Here is a 21,573-nt window from a genome sequence, read left to right as displayed (position 1 = left end):
GCGAAAAGATGTAGTTGAAAAACAGTGTACTTCTATATAAAAACGTGTATGCTCCAGGATGTTGTGACGTACACAAATCTACGCTTACATGTAGAGCCTACAATTGAGGTGCTGCACTGAGAGTGAAGCTTAAAGAATAGAAATGATTAATGCCTCTCTCCCCCTCCTAAGAGTTCCCTCAACAGATGAAGAGGCATGGTGAACAGTTCTGATGATAAAGAGGAAAAATATTGTATGCCAATCCTTGTGGCTTGTCTTATTTTGAAGGGAAATATAGCTTTGGAGGCTGAGAGGTTGCCTGAAATGATAGAAGACTGGGAAAATGCCCCAATCTGCCAATATTGGCCGTCAGCACAAATAGTCAAACCAGCTCTAAATTGCAGCTGTATTACTGTACTCCTCTATCACATGCAATCGGTCGTATGCAGCCATTTCCACCCCAAATTGGTAATCTGCCACCAGAGTACGCATGCAAATGGAACAGGATTTAGACTGGTATTACATTGCCTTGCTGCACAGGATTGAACAATGAGCCATCACAAGTCAGGCCAAATTGCAATCACTTTGGAGCTTCAATTACTCCAGACTGCCTGAACCCATAAAGTATGAATGGATTATTACAGCATAAATTCAATTACTCTAAGTTATTTAAGGTCTGTATCTGTAGGCAAGTCTGAAGTGCGTGTTATTTTTGTCTCTTGTCGGTCACATTTTGTCTTATTTTTACTATATCCTGTCTGCATTGTTCCAGGTTAGGCTTTTGTTATATTGCCTTTGCTTACCATGGCACAGGTAACACATTCTTTGCTTGTCCACCAGCCTGTCCATCCACCCATCAGTCCTTCCCTCTATCCATTTGCTCATCTGTCTCTCCCTTTGACCACTCATTGCTGCCTTGCTTGCCTTGAAGCTGAAACTAATGCCCAATGTTTTGCACACATTAGACTCGTGTCAATCATTTTATGATGAAATGAGAATATTGAACTACATGTACAGTTTGATGACCTAGTATTTATCTTCAAACAGATGGAACATGAATTCAAGCAAGTCAGGGGATTCTTGTTTGAATTATCACAGTACTGTGACATGCCATCTTTTAAGTGCATTTTTTCGGGGAAAAAATACAATAGTGTATATCCCAAACTCTGTTGATCTTATATAAATGGCAATTATGCTCACCTCACCAGCATTAGAAAATTATGATTTTGAGTCACATGACTCCAGATACCATTTGTGTGTGATGTGCCCATGTTTGGGGGTTCTGCATCCCCCATAGTTCTTTTGGAAAATGATAGTAAAGTTGTGAATATTTGGGAATTCATTCCTCCTCTTGACCATCTCAGTTACAATATAGGCCCTACATGTATACCAATTCTGAGAGATAGTAGGGCCTACAACAATAAATGAGATTTCAGGATTTTAATTTTCATTTCATACTGGTTTTAAAGAAAGGATTCTGATTTTACTTCACATTTCTGTGAAGAAATATGTGTTTTCTTTACTTCTTTTGTCAAGCAGACATTTAACAATTTGTAAATAGTCAATCTTAGTATTCTTACAAAAACTGGTAATGTCTTGAATCTGCTGTTACATACAGTACACAATGTACATGGTTTGTGTAGGCCTACATGATACTGAGTACATTGTTGTAGGACCTTCAGTAAATTGGAATAGTGCATTTGTGACTTGTTCAAATGGTATGCTGCATTACCAGTATGCACATGGATACTAGTAGTTTGCATAAATGGATCACTTGCTCACTGTGACTAGAAGATTTTTAATCTCATTAGACCTGTCATGAGGTATCTCCATGCAGTATTTACAAGCCTGTGCGGACATGAGATGAACAGTGCATTTTGTGGGTATACATTGTATGATTTCACTGCATATTGCTCTTTCACTGTAGTTGGTGGAAGAAAAAGAGGAAGGGGGAAAAAGTCCCTCCATTTGAAAATGCAGTTGAGGAAGTCTTGCAGGCCACTGCTGCGCTCCCAGATCCAGAGACTAAATGCGATATCAATTCTTGTATTTCATTTCCTGTTTTGGCTGTGTTCCAAGAAACTCATCCATGTTAAAAGACTTTCTTGTGCGGGGTCTCGCCAGCAGCAGTCTTTTTAAATGTCGGGTGTGTGCAATATTTCCATTGCAACATCGGCATAATATTATGGCCCTGGCAGTATGTACATTGCATGCTTGCTTTAGCAAGGTCTTCGCTTTTTATCTTTTCTTAGATGATTCCAGGAAGAGCCAAGCAGTGGAGTATTCTGTTGTTATTGTGTCACTTTTTAGTTGCAATGAGTCATGACAAAAACAAAAATTGCTGATCACTGAAAAGAATTCCTCAGAATACCTGTTGAATTTGTACAATATTGCATGATATCCTAATGGCATGCTAAAATACTGCAGAAATATAGTGGAATATGTGCAGCCTCTCTAAATTGGAAGAAAATGTGGTACTGATTGTTGTAGTCTTTGTTACAACATTAGTTGATTCACAGATTTGCAAAGCTGCAGTTGCTTGTCTTGTGTTTCACTGCGTTCATTCCCAAAAGAGTGACTGGACTGATAACGGACAAACCAGTTTGAGTAGGAACCAGCGGGGAATCTTGAAGTGAAAGAAGGTTCTGAGAAGCACAGCAAGAGACCAACAGGCTTCTTGTGGAATGAAAGAGGGATTCTTTTCAAATGCATGCCTTGCATTATTGCATTTGGCGTGGGAAGACACATGTACTGTATATATGGAGTGGGTTTGAAGGGAGGGTGAGTTTCGCACCTTTGTAGCATACAGGTCTTGTACATCAATCACATCTGATTTGTACTCAAGACTGTTTCATAAATCCTACTGTTTGGTCAGATACACAGCAGTAAATCATGCACTCAAACTCTGGCCTGTACAAGATCAATCATGCCTCTTCATGCAACAAGGACAAAATGGAGTCTAATAATCTTTGTTAGGGGAGGCTTTGTGAGGAATGAAGGAAAAATGGGAAAATGGTAGCCAAAAACAGAGCAAAATCAGACAGCTCTTAGACTTGAAAAACTATTTCATTGTTATCTGTTTAAACTCCAACATGGCATCCTGTTGTCATTGGTGGCACAGTCAAATATCTTGATCATGTGAATGTGGCATTGCTTGCCAAAATGTTCACTTGTTTTCATGTGCAAAAACACACACAAAAATGTACAATAAAAAGTGAATTGAACTTGTATACAAATGTACTTCTGTTGTGTGCTATGAGAGCAATTGATTACTAATGGTCACTGGAAGATGTGAGAAAATATTTCTTCAACAAATAGTGACAGCAATTAACTTCTCAAACAAAACAGATAGGCAGACAGATAGACTCAACAACACTACACTCTTATGACCACTCCAGGCCAAGTTGACAGCTTCAAGTTCTCATGTTGGATGGTATATGTACAACTCATATGTTCACTATTGTTTTTACCTGTATTTGCTCAAGATTCAGTTAATTCTTCTACTTGTATTATTCTTCATAATGACAGTTCATTCTCTCAAACAAAAAAGAAGCTCTATTGAAGAGACAGATTATGTTGATATTGTAGTTGGGGGGGTTCTTTTTGTTTTAAGTGAGAAACCAGTAAAGAAGAAAAGAGTTTTTATGGAAATCAGCGTATCATTGATGATGTAGTGATCAAAGTAAAAATTGCCCTGATTATAAGATAATTGCCCATTTTGGCTGTTTTTGGAATCCCTCAGTTCACAACGGGGTTATTTTGCGTCAAATTTCATCACAAAAGTCTGCTTTTAAGTTTGTTTATTTCATGTAAGATATCGCAGATTTCACATTTATTTTGAAACTGCTGAAGATGCAGCAAGTCATAGCAATCTTCGATTTCCGTCAAATATAGCATCTCCTTCAGACAAATTCAACATTCGTGTTCTTTTGAAGAGTATGTTTTGTTTTCTTTTTTTATGAGCAAAAACAAATGGCAACCCGTACAGTAAGTACTGACGAAAAAAAAAAAAAAAAGAGGTTAAACCATGTGAAGATGATTTTTGTTTTATAAAGTGCTGGCATGATAAGTTATGGCATGGGCTCAGTGTATCGAAAGAGATACTTAACACCTTCGCTGATCATAGCCACTGCGGCCCTGCCTCCTGAAGTGAAAGCAGATTTCCTGTCTGTGACTAACGAGGAAGTTGTGATCTGCTTACGATAACCTTTTTTTTTTTTTTTGCTGTAGCTTCAGTTATATCACTATCAGTGCCGAACTTTCGACTTGGAAAAAAAAAAAAAACTTCTTACCCAGGCAAGAACCTCTGCATAGAGTATTATGTGATTGGTGTAGATTTGTAGGCACATGAGATGTCCAAAAAAGCTGGAATATCATGTGCGATCACTTTCATAACTTCGCTGGACACAAGAGTATCAAATGTGTCGTACAATGTACTGCCAAGACCGTGTGCATGGGATTGCATACTTTTTGAACGGTTGCCATCAGTGCATGACACTTGAAGCCTGATAGTCGCGGGAGCGGAAATTTTCAATTGATTACTAGTCGGCATTTCCTTTTGGCAGATTAAAAGACTTATGCATCGAGGTCAATTCATAGTGAAATGGAGTCATTTTTTTTTTAATCACTCATATTTGTCACAAACTAGAATGAGTTACTGTGAATAAGCGGGAAATTACTAAACTTTTTTTGCACATCATATTCTTCCAAAGTTTTCCAAAAGCCTTGTGATACCATACTTAAAAATGGGAGAGGCGCAGCGACCTCTTTGTGCCCCAAAGTTTCTTGAATAACTGGCAAGTGAGAAAATAATCTTGGAACTGCCATACAGTGCTAATAACTTGCTTGTGGTTACCCGGCTTGGCATCTGAAACCATCCAGATTCACGTTTGGGCTCCTGGAAACATAACTGTGGTCCCCTCTCCTTTACAATCGGAGCCTGTGAAAATTTTGTACCAATATCTAGGGCCTACATGTACATTTATGCTGGTTTTGTCAAAATGAGTTATTTTAGCAAATCATTGTTGAACCGCAAATGTAACAACATGCGAAAATGTCACTGTGCGCTGGGGTAATATTGTATAAGCCGAATATTCTGTTGACCCCCTCATTCACAGCTTGTAACAGCTTATACAGTATTCAGATAACTAGAGTTACAGTAGATGTTCATATGACAATCTACACAGCTTTTTAGGTGATACGCTATCAGCGTATCACCTATTGTGATTGTCAAAATTTCTCTTTTTTTTATTCTTCTTTCTTTCTGCCACATTTTGTGTCGTCAATATCTCAACAATGACATTACGGAACGACATGACATTTTCAGTCAACATGTCTCATAACAATATCTGGGCACAATAAGGTTTTCATGACAGTAACATATCTATGACGTCATCTAGGCGCCATTTTGTGATTTTCGGACCTTGTCACATGATCGATCATAACTTCATAACTAGATATCATTTTTGCATCATTTTCGGTGGACATAAAGTTCAGGTCAGGCTCTATCTTACTTTTTGACGCTAGTTACCAAGGTCATCATTACGCGCGCGTTTGGGCGCGTCAAAATTTTAAAAGGCTCAAAACGACTTCCCAATGGGAAATCTCGAAGTTTCAGACAATTTTAAGCGTTTCAAACATTTTCTCGCGTGCGCGTCCGTCCGCGCAATTTCGCGCGCAGAGGGCGTAACCAACATGAAAATGCAATTTTTTTGACTGATTTGGATTTCTGATACTTTGAGTAACAATATCCATTGATTTCCGATCGATTTTGACCTATAACAAAGGAATGCACTGGCGTCAAAGTTGAAATTCCGCGCGCGCGTCTTTCTGCAAATATAGTGAAAAAACATGTTTTTGTTTATGTCGCCATAGCTCTTGAAAACGTCTGGTGACCCTATATTTCTATTGCATATTACAAAAGCATATGAATTGGAAATAACGTTTCAAGTACCAATATTGCCAGGAAAACTCATGACGTCATTATATCATCATCTGAAATCAAAAAAGTGGAATTAATTTTTTTGAGGTACTGTTTCTGACATTCATTTACTCGTATCTCTGTTGTTTAAGCTCAATATTATCCCAAATTCAGATATGTTGTACTTTGAACATTTGCCTTTTAAGTCCATGTCATGCTTTTGATATTTGATGACGTCATCATACCTTAAATTGTGATTAAAGGTAAAGACGCAAAATCGGACAAGTTTGCGTGTATTGTCTATGGGAGGTGATTTTTTTTTTAAACCATGCATTGACTTAACAACGTTTAAGCACCTTTATCTCAGCTGATTTTGCTTCATTTCCTCTGTAACTTTAGTATGTTGTAGCTGAGACAATAAGCTGCAGTAATCATGCATTTTATTCTTTGAAATCTTCTCATCAGATTGACAATTTTGCAGTTTAAAACTGAAAATGAAAATGGAATGTGGACAAAACGATTCCTCATGTATCTTTCACATACATAAGTTTACGTTCCCCATATTTTCTCGTCGAGACGTATGGCCGAGTGGATAAAGGCGACGTCTCAGAGACTTGAGGTTGCGGGTTCGAACCCCACAAGATCACGAAACAAAATACTTAGCTATTTTACTTTTTTTTTCTTCAATTTTGTATTACATATTCATCCATGTAGAAATCACGTTCGTATATAAACGCACCTATACACACACACAGACACACACACACGCCATATCCCTCTTTTTTGTGTGTTGGAGACCACATTGCTTCGACTGCAGCAAAATTTTGCAGGTTGACTTTGTCAAACCGATCATAGTATGTAGGCATAATGACGACGACTGAGGTGTTGTACTTCGAACAATTGTCTTTCAAGACGATGTCATTGTTTTGTAATTTGATGACGTCATTACACTGAAAATTGTGATTAAAGGCAAGGTATCAAAACCAGCCGATTATAGGTTTTATGTCTGCGGGACGTATTTTTCCCAAGTTGCCAGAAATGGCATAGCGACCTCAGTCGTTACAAGGCCGCTTTTCCGTCTAGCAATGCAATAGATGTTCACACGGCCACGTTAGTTGAGTGGGTTTTGACTTCCCCCCTGTTATATCTATACATTGTTTGTTTTTTTGTCTTACCATTTCCGTGGATGACCCGTGGCCGAGTGGTTACAGAAACGGTTTCGCATGCACGCTCAATATAACTGCAAGGTGCCTATATCACATTCTTTTCTTGTCGATCACAGATGACCGTCATCTGATGACCACAAGCGTATCACCTAACTCGTCCTCAATGTGACGAGTTTTCATGTCTCGTTCCATTTGTTATGTGAGTTGGTGGCAGTACAAGTAGATACAGTTAGCGTGGGCAAGTCAATACATACTGCTAATACACCCACCTTTAAACGTCATGTACAAGTAGGTAGTAGCATGAATAGCTTTCAAGTACATAAAATATTTCCATGTACCACAGACACTCACTGTCTTATTTTACTCCTTTTTTTATTATTCCTCTCTATTTTTGGAGTTTGGATTCAATTTGGAAGAAAAATTGGGACACACATTGTAATATACTGACTTGTGCTATTGTGGGGGTGGGTAGGACAGTCTCAATATACCAGGAATGACTTGTGACTGGTCATCCGTAGTTTTCTCCCTCAAAATAGTATGGATGATGAGTGTATTCTTTCTAAAGACTTCATAGAGTGTGACACATTCCTGTAAAGAAAATGATGTTCAATTTTTGAGGAGAGTAGCCTGTAATATGACATCCATAGCTATCTGTGCAGCTGTGTTATTGTGTGTCTTTGTTCAGAGTTGTCTATACACCCATCAATTCCCTTTTCTTATGAAATCCTAAGAAAGGATTGAGTGTGCATTTTATAGCATCCTGATTCTGAACCCTCTGGGTAATGTCAAGTCACCATCACATGCACCTATGACATCGCAGCACGCATATACAACTGTATACTGTACGGCGTGGATTATTTTCTCCTGTATGGAGGGGAGTGCAAAGCAGGCTTGTGTAGCAGCAACAACAACGACACACTTCTCGGCAGCGAGCAATACCACAGCACAAAAGCCCTATAACTGTAGTGTATTGTTAGAGTGTGTGCATGCATGTGTGTTGAGTGGGAGGCTCAAATCCTGTGTTGCTGTGCACAGGGAGGACCGACCGGTTTCGGTTCATTTCCCACCCGCTCTGTTTGCTCTGTCTGCCAATGAGGAAGCTCGGTTTCCTATGTAGTTTTGAACTTTACCCTCTAGCTATTAATTTGTATGCCATACATAGAGAGGCGGTACTAAACCCTCTTCAAGGTCTCTGTCAGAACAACCTCCTGCAGTGGACCATAAAAACTATTGCAGGATGAGCAATACACTTCCATCCAAGACGAATATGTTGCAGCGCATTAGAGAAGAAGATGGAAAAACCACTGCTGTCTTGAGCTTTTACTTCCTGTCTACACACTCTAAACTGAAGATGCGCCTTTAAGATGGACATAACACCACATTGTCAAATATCACAATGCACACCGTTCTCGCACTCATCCTGTATTTTTATCTAGCACTTTCTGAAGTTGGCACACAACAAAAGTAATCACAGTGCTTTAAAGGGACTGTACAGTACTGGTTGAGGTAGGGATTCATGTTTTGAACATTCCTAAGTGAGATAATGAAAAGCCTCTTAAGAAATATGAAAGAGCATGTAATTTTAAGAAGGATTCAACGTTTATTTGATGAAAATTGGTTTTCAAATGGCTGAGATATCCAAAAAAGTGCTAATAATAAAAGGTGACATGCCCCAACTTTATTAGTATCTCTTTGTTTCACCTTGTTTTTGGATATCTCAGCCATTTCAAAACCGATTTTCATCGAATAAACTTTTGATACCCCTTAGAACTGCATGCTCTTTGACATCTCATAGAGTGGTTTCTGAATATCTCACAAAACGTTAAAAGCTAAATCTTCACCTCAACCAGAACTGTACACCCCCTTTAAAGCAAAACACCTCTCCACAGTACTAATGAACAGAGTAGAATCAAGTAAAGTGCATGGCATCATCCAAGTCAGGCACCAAAGTATGCAACTTCTTAAATTTGAAAACATCCTCACATGCTTTCACTACATAGCAGTTTGGTAGCAACCACATACACATACCAACACAAGTAAGATATTTAGGCAAATATGTCATTGCTTCTTAATCTCAAAAGTTTTATTTATAGAGATAAGTGTAGACATATTTTAGATAAGTTGTAAATTAGACAAACCACTACCCTTATTAAAGGGTAATTCTGTCCTGATATCATGTTGCTTTGCATGAAAACAGAAAAATCAGAAAAGTAAATCAGTGAAAATTGGGGGGGATTTTTGAATAGTTAAAGTGTAGAGGGCAGGACAAATTGGCAACGCTGTGTGACAAAGATGTTGAGCAGCTCTCCACTTCATTTGTACACAAAAAGAAAAAGTCACAAATTTCATTTTCTCACTGGGAAATTTTCTGTAGATCTGTTCTTAGTGTACACATACAGCGTACATTTTTGCATGTCCTGTAGTCCTGTCTGTGCATGACGTGCAATGGAGGACACTAGTTACACACAACTGATGTGTATCAAGTATGGACAAACAGTGTACTGTATGCAGCATGCCCAATCCCTGATATTCAGATTAAAAAAGAAAAAAGGAAAACGTTTCTGTTAGGCATACAATGCATTTCTATCCAGGAAATGTAGAATGTACAAAGTTACCTTGTAATTTTTTATTCACATCTAGCATCTGATTGTTTGGACGACTGGCAAGATTTTCACTTAGACCTACATGTATATCTCAGTGTCAAATCTTGTATAAGGGTGCATTGTATGTTTGGAAAAGATACACACATCATTATATTGTTGTTAATATTGAGCAGTCAAGAGGTCATGTCGTTAATGTGCATGTTTATGCACACAGACATTGTATTTTGTGCAATGTGTTCACCTGTACCCAAATGTGCTCTTCGATTGTGACGATGCTTGCTATGCTATTATGGCAGCATGCCTTCATGACGCACATGGAAACACAAAACAAGCGGTCGAGGTTATGTGGGGGGGGGGGGGGCTCTTTTTAGGAAGCCAGAAAAGCAGCCAAATTACTCTCCTTCTATTATTCATGGCTGGTACTCATTCAATATTGACGTGTCGTGGTCCAGGAGGCCGGATGTAAGGTGTGCGGCAACATTTTGCCCTGACTCAGGATTTATGAGAGGAGGAGAGAGAAAGAAAGGAATGTATGCAATGCATACCTTATTCATTCTCATACAATGCACTGTTTACTTTCTGAATGCGTATGTCAACCATACCCATATCAAAGCATGAATGCATGTCATGAAAGTGCCTCATGTGGAACTGTGTTTGTTTCATAGATCTACATAGCGCCCACTAACATGTTGGGGAGAAAAGAAGGCTTCTCTGTGATCTTGTATACATCATAGTTGCCATTTTTCTTTTCCTTCAAAATTTTTAATGTATGAGTGTTCAACAGCAATAGCCATGGCTGGTTTATATATTAACTTTGGATCTGTGTATACATTACATTTGGAGTCTAAAGACAAGCATTTGTACATTCAACATTAGAATTTTTGCCACACTGGCACTTGTCCATGAAAATTTGGAGGGAATTTGTTTAAAAAATAGTTGGACTTTGCTGCCGAGATGCTGGTCTTCAGTGATCCAAAGGCACATATATGTGTCATATTTTGTCCCCTTACCCCCCCCCCCCCCCCCCTCCCCCCCCCCCCAAAAAAAAAAAAAGAAAAAAAGAAAAAAAAAAAGGAAAGAAATGACCAATTTACAAGTATTCATTTCAAGCACTACTTTTAGCCTCAGAACAGAGGGGAATCTACAATTTTCTTGCTGAAGTAAGTGATTGATTAAAAAAAAGATAGATGGAGGGTGTGGAACGGCTCTTATTAATGTTTCTATTAAGGGACACACATATACTCACACACAAAAAAATGGTTATGCATTGTTACAACTCTACTAGCAATTTTGTGGCTTTTCTTTATAAATATCCATAAAAAGATTTTATGGGGTTGGGGTTTTATGTCCGGCATAAAACAGCAGGAGGGCCTACTTGGTGTGACGGAAACATCTTTATGATGATGAGAAGCTAAACTTGTATATTTGTAGGCAGTTGAATAGGCAACATTTTCTTTTTCTTTTTTACATTTCAATGGAGTCGGGTTGAACAAAAGGTAACTTGTATCATACACTGTATTTAGACATCATACTTTGGTGAGGTTTTGATTAAGTATGGTGTGGGCAGATCATGATTAACTAATATCTGATATAAGTTGGCTTTCCTATGGAGACTCTGCTTCACACACTATGCTTGTGCAATATATATCCACTCATTGACAAGTTTCATATTATCTTGAGAGGCATCTGATATGATGTATGTGCAAACCTTATAAACAGTAGGCCGAATTGGGAATGGGAAAAAATGTCAAACAAAAATAAATGAATATCATGTAGTTTTAAAGAGTGAATGCGGTATAAGAGTCAATAGAATCAAATAGAAAATGAAATATAAAATTTGTGTGTATGTACCCCCTGAACTGAATGCTTGGTGATTTAGTGATACTCAGCTGGTTGTGACTCCAAGTATTCATCTGACTGCAGTGAATTCTTCTTCAAAGGTTGTTTACACTGCATCACCCACTGTCATATGTCACTTGGCCCTCGATGCTTTAAGTGCTCAGAAAATAATAATAAAGGAAATGGCATTCCCTGCATCAGGGAGTGTTATTGTGGATGTTTGCGTGGCACCCTTCATAAAGTCGTCTTTGTAATCATCATTGATGGAATTGGTTTGCCACGAGTGGGAAACCAGTGTGTTGTGCAGAAACACATCAAATGTGACTCACTGATAGTGTGTAATCAATACTAAACTGGTGTTCGCAGTTTTCCCCAGCAGTCAGTAATTGTAGTAGATGTTGTGCCGTTGCATTTCTATGGCAGTAAGTGAAAACAATAATCTGCTAAATGTGTATCTCAACTCCCATGTGGGGGGATGTAACTGTAACTGTGAGTTCGGTGAGGCAGTTTGTACTCTGGGTTGATGTTTTGAAAGAATCAGGAAAAAAAGCAGGGAAAGAGTGGGGGGAGGAGAGACGCACCAGTGGTATGAAACCATGGCATACATGTACATGATCATTTAGCTCAGAGCAATCGAAAGTGACAATGAGAGGAATGGGTTCCAATGTACAAAGTGCTCAATAATATTTCTGTTGCCACTTCTTTGTTTCTTACCTCCTGGATTTCTAGTCGTCTGCCCCGAAGGGTGCCTGAGGTATGACAATTACGTTGTATTCAGAATGACAGAAAACAGTAGTCCAGAAAATGCAATGGTTGTGCTGAAATGCTAACAAATTTCCATATTTGTATGTGGATCAACAGGGCCAACAACAACAACAACAGAAAGATGTATTGAAAGAAGAAGGCAAGATTGATTAGAAAAAGTGACTTGCAAGTTTGTCAAGAGAAATGTGAAGACAGTGAACTATAGTTGTTTCTCAGCCCTTCAGTGATAGAGATTTGATGAGTTTGATATATCCTTGGTTATTGTTTCAAAAAAACAGATATGATTTTAATGCATCATGTCATTTGCAAAATGTGGATTAAACAAGAATTGAAAGAAAGCTGATAGTTGACAAAAATCGTCCACAGCATTTGATCATGCCTGCAGGATATAGGCATCCATGTTGATTAATGTATCTTTCACAGTTATGCCATGTGGCATTAAATGTTATATACTTCATTTTTTTTTCTCTCTTTTTTTGGTGTGTGCTATATGTATATTACATATAGTTCTCCACTCATTGTGCCAAAATCCCAAACATTTGCTTTCTTAGCCAATTTAGCCACCCATCCGAATGAAGCCTAGTTCAAGGAAAGTAAACACTCAACACATTTGTGACCGACATGTCATTTCAATTTTTTGCCAATTATGTGAAACTGTTGTCTCACATTTTCAAGACCCGTACTGTCTGTAGACCTATTGGGAGAACCATGTGATATGGCGGAGGCATACCAGTCACCATAGCGACATTTCTAGTTCCATCTGTTTTCATTAATGCTTTCTGATTAGAACTCACATGCTATCATGCATGAAACACATACAGACTTGTACTAGTCCACAGTTACAGTGTACATGGTGTCCACCTTTAGGAATGGAAGGAGCAAGGAAATGTTCTGAATTTACTGCCATCTCATAAATAATTGAAAGTCGGATAGAGGAGTTGTCTGTACCTGCAGGTAATCATGTCATTAAAGGACAAGTTCACCTTCATTAACACGTGGGTTGAGTGAATGCAGCAATATTAGTAGAACACATCAGTGAGAGTTTGAGCAAAATCGGACATTCCGTTAAAAAGTTATGAATTTTTGAAGTTTCTGCTCAGTCACGGCTGGATGAAAAGACTACTATGACTTGTGATGTCACATGAGTACAACGATATAAAGAAAGAATAAAGGAAATTCAACATATTTCCATTTTTCTCGCATAACAAAAGAACACTCGACTTCTCTCTTTCAGAAGGCAGGGGGAATAATATCATCCTTAACATATGTCAGTAGCAAGTCGAAGAAATGTGCGCTTTATTCAAAAAGTAAAGGTTTGTGAAATTCTCTTTTTATTTTCCTTGTATAGTTGTACGCATGTGACATCATTCACTGTAGTAGTCTTCTCTTCCAGCAGTAACTGCGCAGACACTTAAAATATTCGTAACTTTTGAATGGATTGTCCAATTTTCCTCAAACTTTCACTGATGTGTTGTACTAATATTGCTGCATTCTCTTAATCCTTATGTATATGAAGGTGGACTTGTCCTTTAAAACCTTTTTTATTCAGCTTGCAAAGCGTCGCTCTTATAAACAACAACAACAACAAAAGTATACTGAATGCAATTGATAGTGTCTTTCCCAAGAGCATGATGGATGAAATTTGAAAAGCTCTGATGAAATTCAGTCCCTGGGGTATGAACTATCTCAGCTAAATCCCGGAGCTGCGCTTGTCTAATGGATATTTTTAGCTTACGCATGACACAGAGAGGAAGTTGTAAGGCCAGCAAAACAAACAACCCCATGTACCCCAAACATATTCAGCTGAATGGTGCAAAGTGTGAGATCGCATGGAATGTGTGAATTCAGTATCTACGTGGTACGGTTGTATGTCCATGCAGAAATGCTGTATGGACTTCAGCATCTCACAGTGCTGTCATACATTTGTATGGGCCTACGTTTTTGTGTATGCATCAACTGATGTTTGGTGGGGCACAGATATGTCTCCATGTTTGTATCAGTCACCCCCCCCCCCCTCCCTTTTTTTTTTGGGGGGGGGGGAGGTAAATAGGAAGATACATAACAATTCTGTTGATATACAATGTATCAGCTCTTATATGTAACATGTAACCAAACTTTGCATTTGAGTGGCCACCTGATGGCGGAAGCACTTGTTTCCTGTCTGTCCCATACTCCTGCATTAGTCACTGACTTGGCACACATGCTGTTGACTGGCTTGCCACCTCTCAGTCCCCCCAGATTACCCCCCCCCCCCCTTTATCTGATCGCTTGTTCATCTCATCCTAAATGGATCTCAGTACTTCCTGCTCAATAAGAAGCTTTAAAAAAAGAAGCCCACAGTTATAATTCTCTCATTACTAAGTCTGCATTAGTTTCTTTCAACACCTATAATCCTTGGCATATTTACCATATTGTTTCAAATGCTGTTAGATTTTATTGTGTGTAGCTGGTCTAGCAATAGAAATGAAACATATGGCCCTATAGATGCATATCCTTGGTGCCAGAAGTGTGCTGCCGAATGAATTGGTATCTGAGGAAATGAGTGTCGGGCCGCACGCCCTCATCTGTTCTTGCGGTGGAATTTTCTATTGATGCCACTGAAACAGATTCTGAATACTGTATGCTGAAGATGTTCACTTCCATTGTGGGTTTACAGAGCCATGTGCACCATGTTGTATTTTAAAGGCAGTTTCACTTCAGCAAGAATCTCTTCTCATCCCCCGATACTATGAAAACAATGGTTTGGACGATTATCAAAACAGGCAACCGATACCTGAAACAAGTGGACTCTTAATCCAAGACACATAACCGGTTATGTACAAATTTACACTCGTTACATGTGTGCTCTGTTTGTGTGATACTTATTTCCCACGGTAAGGAACTGCTCTCTTTTTTTTTTCTGTCAAGTACAATTGTCATAACTGCACTACAATAAGTACAAAGATACATGGTTTGTGTCCATCGTACATTTGGACTCGTTGAGGATTTGATTTGCTGTTTTGAGCTAATTTTAGAATAAGTGGCTGTAGGGCAGTTTTTCTTGTTCATTATTCAATAGAAATGAGCTATTTTCTGTATTTTATAAAAATAAGATTTTCCGAATACTTACATGTGAACACACACATACACACACACATAAAGAGTCACATTTGCGTGATGATTGCATGTAATTCAGTTTTAGTCGCATGTATAGACTGCTACATCTCTCATCACAAACCATCATGTTCACAGGCCCAGTTAAATCTTGGTAAGGAAGATGTAACGTGGAAGCTATCATGCACAATCTGCTCTGAGTCTGAATGGTCTGTCAAAGTCATACCCCTCTAAATTTTTAGTCACTAGATCAATTCATGCTGTGACCAACATCGCGGGGTGGGGGCTCTATTCACAGCGTATAATCCCTCATACAAAGTATGGCAGATACATCACAGAATGCAAGGTATTGTGTAGTCTACCCATCGTTACCTTTGAAGAAGCAGATTAGGATTGAGTCTGCCTGAAAATTCACCTTCAAGTGATTTATCAGACCATTGTGTAGACTGCAGGGCAAAGAATATAGGAAGTACAGTCATGCAAGTTCAGTAGAAGTCATGGGGCGGGGGGGGGGGGGGGTGGTTAGGTTTAGGCCCATTTTTTCTATCATTGCCAAACCCATTGGATGAAACATTTGATGGTTTATTATGTTTGTGTGTTTTTTTCAAAAACAACTTTCTAATCATAATGTAGTCAAAAATTCTCTTCAAAGCCTTCTGGAACATGCCATAACCAGTTATATGTGCATAGAGGGAGAAAATGATTCGGAATGTGCCAATTTCTCCCTGCTGAGTGTAGGCACAGTATGGGTCAAGTTCTGTCCCAATACCAGGCATATTCTTGAAATAAAAGCATCAAGATATGAGGAAGGCTTTGCAGAAAATAACCATTTCCCTGGTAAGGGAGTGATCATGGTCAAGAAACTGCCATAGTCACTCGATAAACTAATTTCCATGTCATGTTTTAAGTCTACTATTACTGTCAGCAACATGTCTTTGTGCAGTGTCAGTCAGACATTCGTCTGTAACACATTATACATCTGTACTGAAAAACCCAAACTGTTTGTGTGCATGAAACTTTTGCAAATCTCATGAGGAGCCAAGATTTGTGAAAGTAAAATGCATGGGAAAATTCTTCACATTGGGAATTCCTTTTTGATGGATCGCACTTTGAAATTTTTCCCAAATCATGAATACTAGAAATGTATACCAGTTTTCTTTCATTCTCTTTTTCTTTTCTTTTCTTTTTTTTTTGGGGGGGGGGGGCTTATGGATGTGGGGTTTTTTTTTTTTTTTGGTTTTTTTTTGTGGGGGAGTTTTTTGTTTTTTTTTGGTTTTTTTTTTGTTTTTTGTTTGTTTTTTGTTTTTTTGTCAAGGGGGGGGGGGATGAGCACAATGGACAGTGCCAGACTGGCTTGCAAATTTATATCCTACCTTTGTGTAATTTTCTGAAAGTACACAAATTTGATTTAACCTTTTTAGTCATCAAGTAAATTGCAGTGCCCTGAATTTGACACAAAATTTTAACAGTGTGCACTGCATGGCTGGTAATTACCCGCGATCTTTTCTAAATCTCTCTGTAGTGAATCACCACCACCAAGAGATGATCCCTCGAATGTGACCCCTTCCTCAAAAACACAGACACCACATAAAACACATACATATATACCTACACAAACAAATATAACGTGTAGCTGGAACCAGGTGAACTAGGTTGGATTTTCAGCTACCGCTTTGCTTCATTTGTGCTTCTCAGAAGGCTGCATCCGATATCTGTGCCGGATAATTCAATTGTACGCTCCGTCAATTACTGCAATGCTGCCTGAGCTAGTTGTCATTTGAAGAGCCTCCGCTGATTTTCCTTAATGCTACACCATTACAGAAGCAGTGAATTATTTCCAATTCAGCCAGGGAGCTCTCAGTATTATACTGCCGCCCGTTTCGTGTTTCACTTGGGCAAAAATCAATTGTGTAACTGATTCAGGACCACTTTGCTTAATTTTTCAGAAAAGCTGGCTCTACCCCCAGATCATATTTCGGGTACAGCTAAAATTGGTGGCTTTATTTGTCGGCATTTTGTCCAACTTTCTCTGGGAAATCAAATTTGTAGTCCAACCATGTTGTGCCTAGTGGAAATACCCGAAAGAATTCAAGCCACTGTTTATCTGGATATCACTATCATTGCGCTCATGAGGATAAAGAGCATTTCATCAAAACAATGAAAAAAAAGAACTAAAAAAAATGCTGCATTGTAGGATTATTTTGAATGGAACAACTTCAATCTGCACTTAATGTTACCAAAATTTTTAATCTTATTCTACTTTGAGTAAACTTGCACTTGAAATAATTTTTTGTTATGTTAATGATGTTCACAACCTGTCATGACTGATTGTAAGTCAATCAACGTAATTTGTAGTATTTCACTTGTGTTATGTCAATTGTTATGTATTTATATAGATCCCACTTTTGTAATTTTTCAGATGAAGCTCGCCGCTCAAAGTGTGGCATTCTGGTGCACTGCTTGGCTGGCGTCAGTCGCTCGGTGACGGTAACCGTGGCCTACCTCATGCAGAAACTGTGCTTGTCCCTCAACGACGCCTACGACTTTGTCAAGAAGCGCAAGTCCAACATCTCACCCAACTTCAACTTCATGGGGCAGCTGAAGGACTTTGAGCAGCAGCTGTCAACAAGCCCATGCCGCAGTGGTTCCTGCCGGTGCTCAGTGGAGGGCTGCCACTGTCTCAGCCCCGATCCATCGTGGATGTCCACCACCTCTTCCTCCTCCTCCTCATCCTCGTCTTCATGCAGCGAGCTTACAACTCCGGCCAGCAGTGTCAGTGCGAGCACATGCTCATCGGACAGTCGAGGGGAGTTTGACTTTGCCGTGTAAAACTCAATTTCCACCCGTCCCTCCCACGGATCCCCTCTTCCCTCTTCCCCTCCCCCCTCCACCCTGCTCCCCCAACCACCACACATGGTCCTCCACCCATCTCTCAACGCTCACAAGCGCTGTCAAGGAGTGATGCATCAGTGGTAGACGTTGTGTGTTAATTGGCCTCTTAGATCTGTCGAGATGGTCCCAACATTTTGAAAATGGAGCCCTCCGTCCATGCTGTTAGAGTACAAGACGCACTGTGGATCTGACAAGGAGTTGAGGTTGACGGGTTGCAATAGACTCTCCTATCACATGCTTTCCCCTATACTATATAGTGGGTAGATGGATGAAGACTATTGGCAGTGTTAGTGGTTGAGACATGTGTGAGCAAGTCCAATTTGACTTCCACATAGAGATCAGGTTGGTCCTGTGAGTGTAATGATATACCAGGCTTGTATGATACTGACCTAAAGAATACCTCTTGCCATGACGTGTTTGTGTTCAATCAGGTAAAGCTCACAGTTTAGTGTGGAACTACATGAAGTAGTGAAGAGAAGAATACGTAAACAGATTCCCCCCATGTATATACATTTGCATTTGTAGTATCACTTAATCAGGTTTACTGGTTGATTGATCCTAGAAACAACTCAACCATATTCATATGTCACTCATGTCATAGTCCGACACATACAAAATTGTGTGTTTCTCAACTCAGTGTCTCCGGCAGGAAGAGCTCTTGTCTCTTCGTGATGCAAACGTGCATCGTAGATGCCATAGATTATATTGGGGTCACTTTTAGAACCACATGTGCCAAGCTGACTGGAGCATCTGCTACTTACCGTCTCGCTGATGTTCAGCAGACGAAGCGTGCGAACTTGATTCGTCGCATCATCAAATCAAACTGACGCATTTGATAACGCTGTAGCCCATCACTCCTCAGTCCATGTAATTGGCACGAAGATGTAAATCAGAGGAGCTGGAAAGGGCTGTAGCCTGTGTGCAGCTGATGTTGTCAATGTTCAGTTAGTGGATAGAGAAGGAACGAATATTCATTTATATCAGGGTGATATCAACACAAAAAAAAAGAAGAAAAAAAGAATAATAGGTTATTTTGTACGTGTAGATATGAATAAGTGATGGGAAAGTCTATTATAAATGTTGTACAGATATTTATTGGATACTTTTTGATGAAACCTGAAATTCTAGCATCCCTATGTGCCTAAAGTAATAAGAAGTTAAGCAAAAAAAAAATAGTAGCCATTATTTCTCAAAAAAAAAGAAAAAAAGATGATATGATTCAATGCAAAAGTCATAGGAAAATGGTGTCTCATAATTTGTTGCAAGCTGTTACATAATGATAGCATCACACTAAATGCTGACTCTCAGTGACACAAAGAGGCTTGATAGGCTATGAAAGACAAGTAGCTGTAGTTCTCAATAAGTGGTAAGTAGAAATTTTGCTGCTGTCAAAATCTTGATAATCAAGCCACACACGCTTCAAAAGGGGTATTTTTATACAGTGTTTCATATCGCCAGATTTATAATTTATTCACCAGATGATGCTTATTTAAGAAATGCAAATTATTTTGTATAGTCTGCTTAATTGATGACCATGCAGTGATAACTACTTACAATTCTCCAACTGTGTGTATGTGTGTATCTACCTATGCATTACGAACTGAAAAGAAACATTAAAAAACATGCAAGATGTATGTACTACAGAGTATTCAGGGCTTGAATTTGCAAGTGTAGATAGTTGGTGGAAAAATCAACCAGAGTATTCCCAGTGTGGTATACCAACAAACTTAATGAAACTTTGTAGTAGGTATTTAACCGATGAGTGGTGTGGTATATAAGAATAAGGACCCCACTCACGTTTTTATTTCTTAAATGAGGTCAAGATACAGAAATGTTCCACTTGTCACAAAAGGACATGTCAGTCAAGTAAAAGTTTTTAACAATGAGCATTGAACACCAGGTTTACATCTCATTACACGATACATTTTAGAGATTTGCAAATGTTTTCTGTGACTATAGAAATCTTGTCAAAATGGCAGATTACATCACCAACATTAGCATACAGTGCAGTACATTGGGACTGTAGGAGCTGTTCCGCATCAGGCACAGATACTGCTAGCAGTAAGTGGATTGTTTAGTCCCTGTGTAGTGCTGTAAAAGTAGATATCAGAACAAGTGTAGCAATAGGTCTATCTCTGAGCTGTTGTGATGGAAAGTACATCAGGGCTCCATTTCACAAAAGGTTGCCATAATAGCAACTCTTACTGCAATGGCAGTCGTTGTGGAAGTGACAAGAATCCTGCTTCCTGACTGGCCATTGCTACAAGAAGTTGCGATTCTCCCAAGAACTGCTATCATCACGACACCTCTTATGAAATGAGAGCCAGGTATGTGTGAACAAGCTTTGTATCCAAGCTGAACTCTGAAATCATTTTGAAGATTGAGAAATCTGTCCTCTGAGGGTATTCAGCCAAGCTATGTATGTACTGATTTTAGTAGTTTAGTTCTTTGTGGCGGCCTATAGCGTGATTTGCAGAAGGATTGCTAGTGAAGAACTGCTCAAGACGCCTCCAAATTACTCTTGTCTCCTCCAAAGGACAGTGAACAAACGGAGAGCCAGCCACTCCACTTTGGTTACAAATCAGATAGTTACACACAGGACACTTAACCCCCTCAAGCCCATGCCATCAAAATGCTTTCAACATTCAATTCAGCACCAGATGCCGGCGGGAGTGATTGAGTTAACTGCTACAGCTTGCTTCTTTTCTTTTTTTTTTTTTCTTGTATTGTTCTGGACATCAGTTACGCCCATTTCACGTTATGTTATGATAAATACCACAAGTAGCGTGCGATTAGCCACCATTGCTGCACTGGTCATGCTATATTTTTTCCCTTTTTTTTAAAGGAAAAGGTGCATCTTTTCGAAGGAGTATGAATGAAGTATTTTCAGGTCGCAGACACATGGGAGTGTTGATAGTTTATTAGACTCTGTGAAGGACCTCGTGCTCCTCAGAATGTCTCATTTTCATTTATTCTCCATAAATATATGGAAGAATCCAGCTTTTTTGCCACCATGTATTGTAACATAATATGCAAATTATGATTTGTGTGCAAACAGGATTATGCCAGGTTCTCACGTACTTTTGTCTCAAAATTATGAATGTTTTGATAAGTATTGGTTCTTTTTCTAATTGTTTTGATATGTTGTTTATAGAGCATTCCACATAGTTGTTCTAGTACTGCTCCTTTTTTTTATTTTTCCCCATTTTGTCAGGGGAATTGGTGCAAATTGGCAGGCAGATTTTTGTCTACTTAATACAGAAGAGTGTGTGCAGTTTATACCATTGTACATTGCTAGTATCAAAAGAAATCAGTT

The 21,573-nt window shown here is 39.0% G+C and overlaps 1 protein-coding gene across 1 annotated transcript in view; it reads left to right on the top strand.

The window, feature by feature from the left end:
• Positions 1-20,307, top strand: part of LOC139712833 (dual specificity protein phosphatase 6-like) — a 31,207-nt gene extending 10,900 nt beyond the window's left edge. Inside the window, exon 3 of the mRNA XM_071624624.1 lies at positions 17,785-20,307. Coding sequence (XP_071480725.1) covers positions 17,785-18,194 — 410 coding nt within the window. The 3' untranslated portion in view covers positions 18,195-20,307. The remainder of the gene's footprint in view (positions 1-17,784) is intronic.
• The last annotated feature ends 1,266 nt before the right edge of the window (positions 20,308-21,573 follow it).

The sequence above is a fragment of the Diadema antillarum genome, unplaced genomic scaffold, assembly GCF_040938485.1.
Source record: "Diadema antillarum isolate AM-2024a unplaced genomic scaffold, OU_Dant_1.0 seq00001864_RagTag, whole genome shotgun sequence".
NCBI lineage: Eukaryota > Metazoa > Echinodermata > Echinoidea > Diadematoida > Diadematidae > Diadema > Diadema antillarum.
Note: the sequence above shows the minus strand (reverse complement) of the source record. Positions and strands in the feature narration are given on the sequence as shown.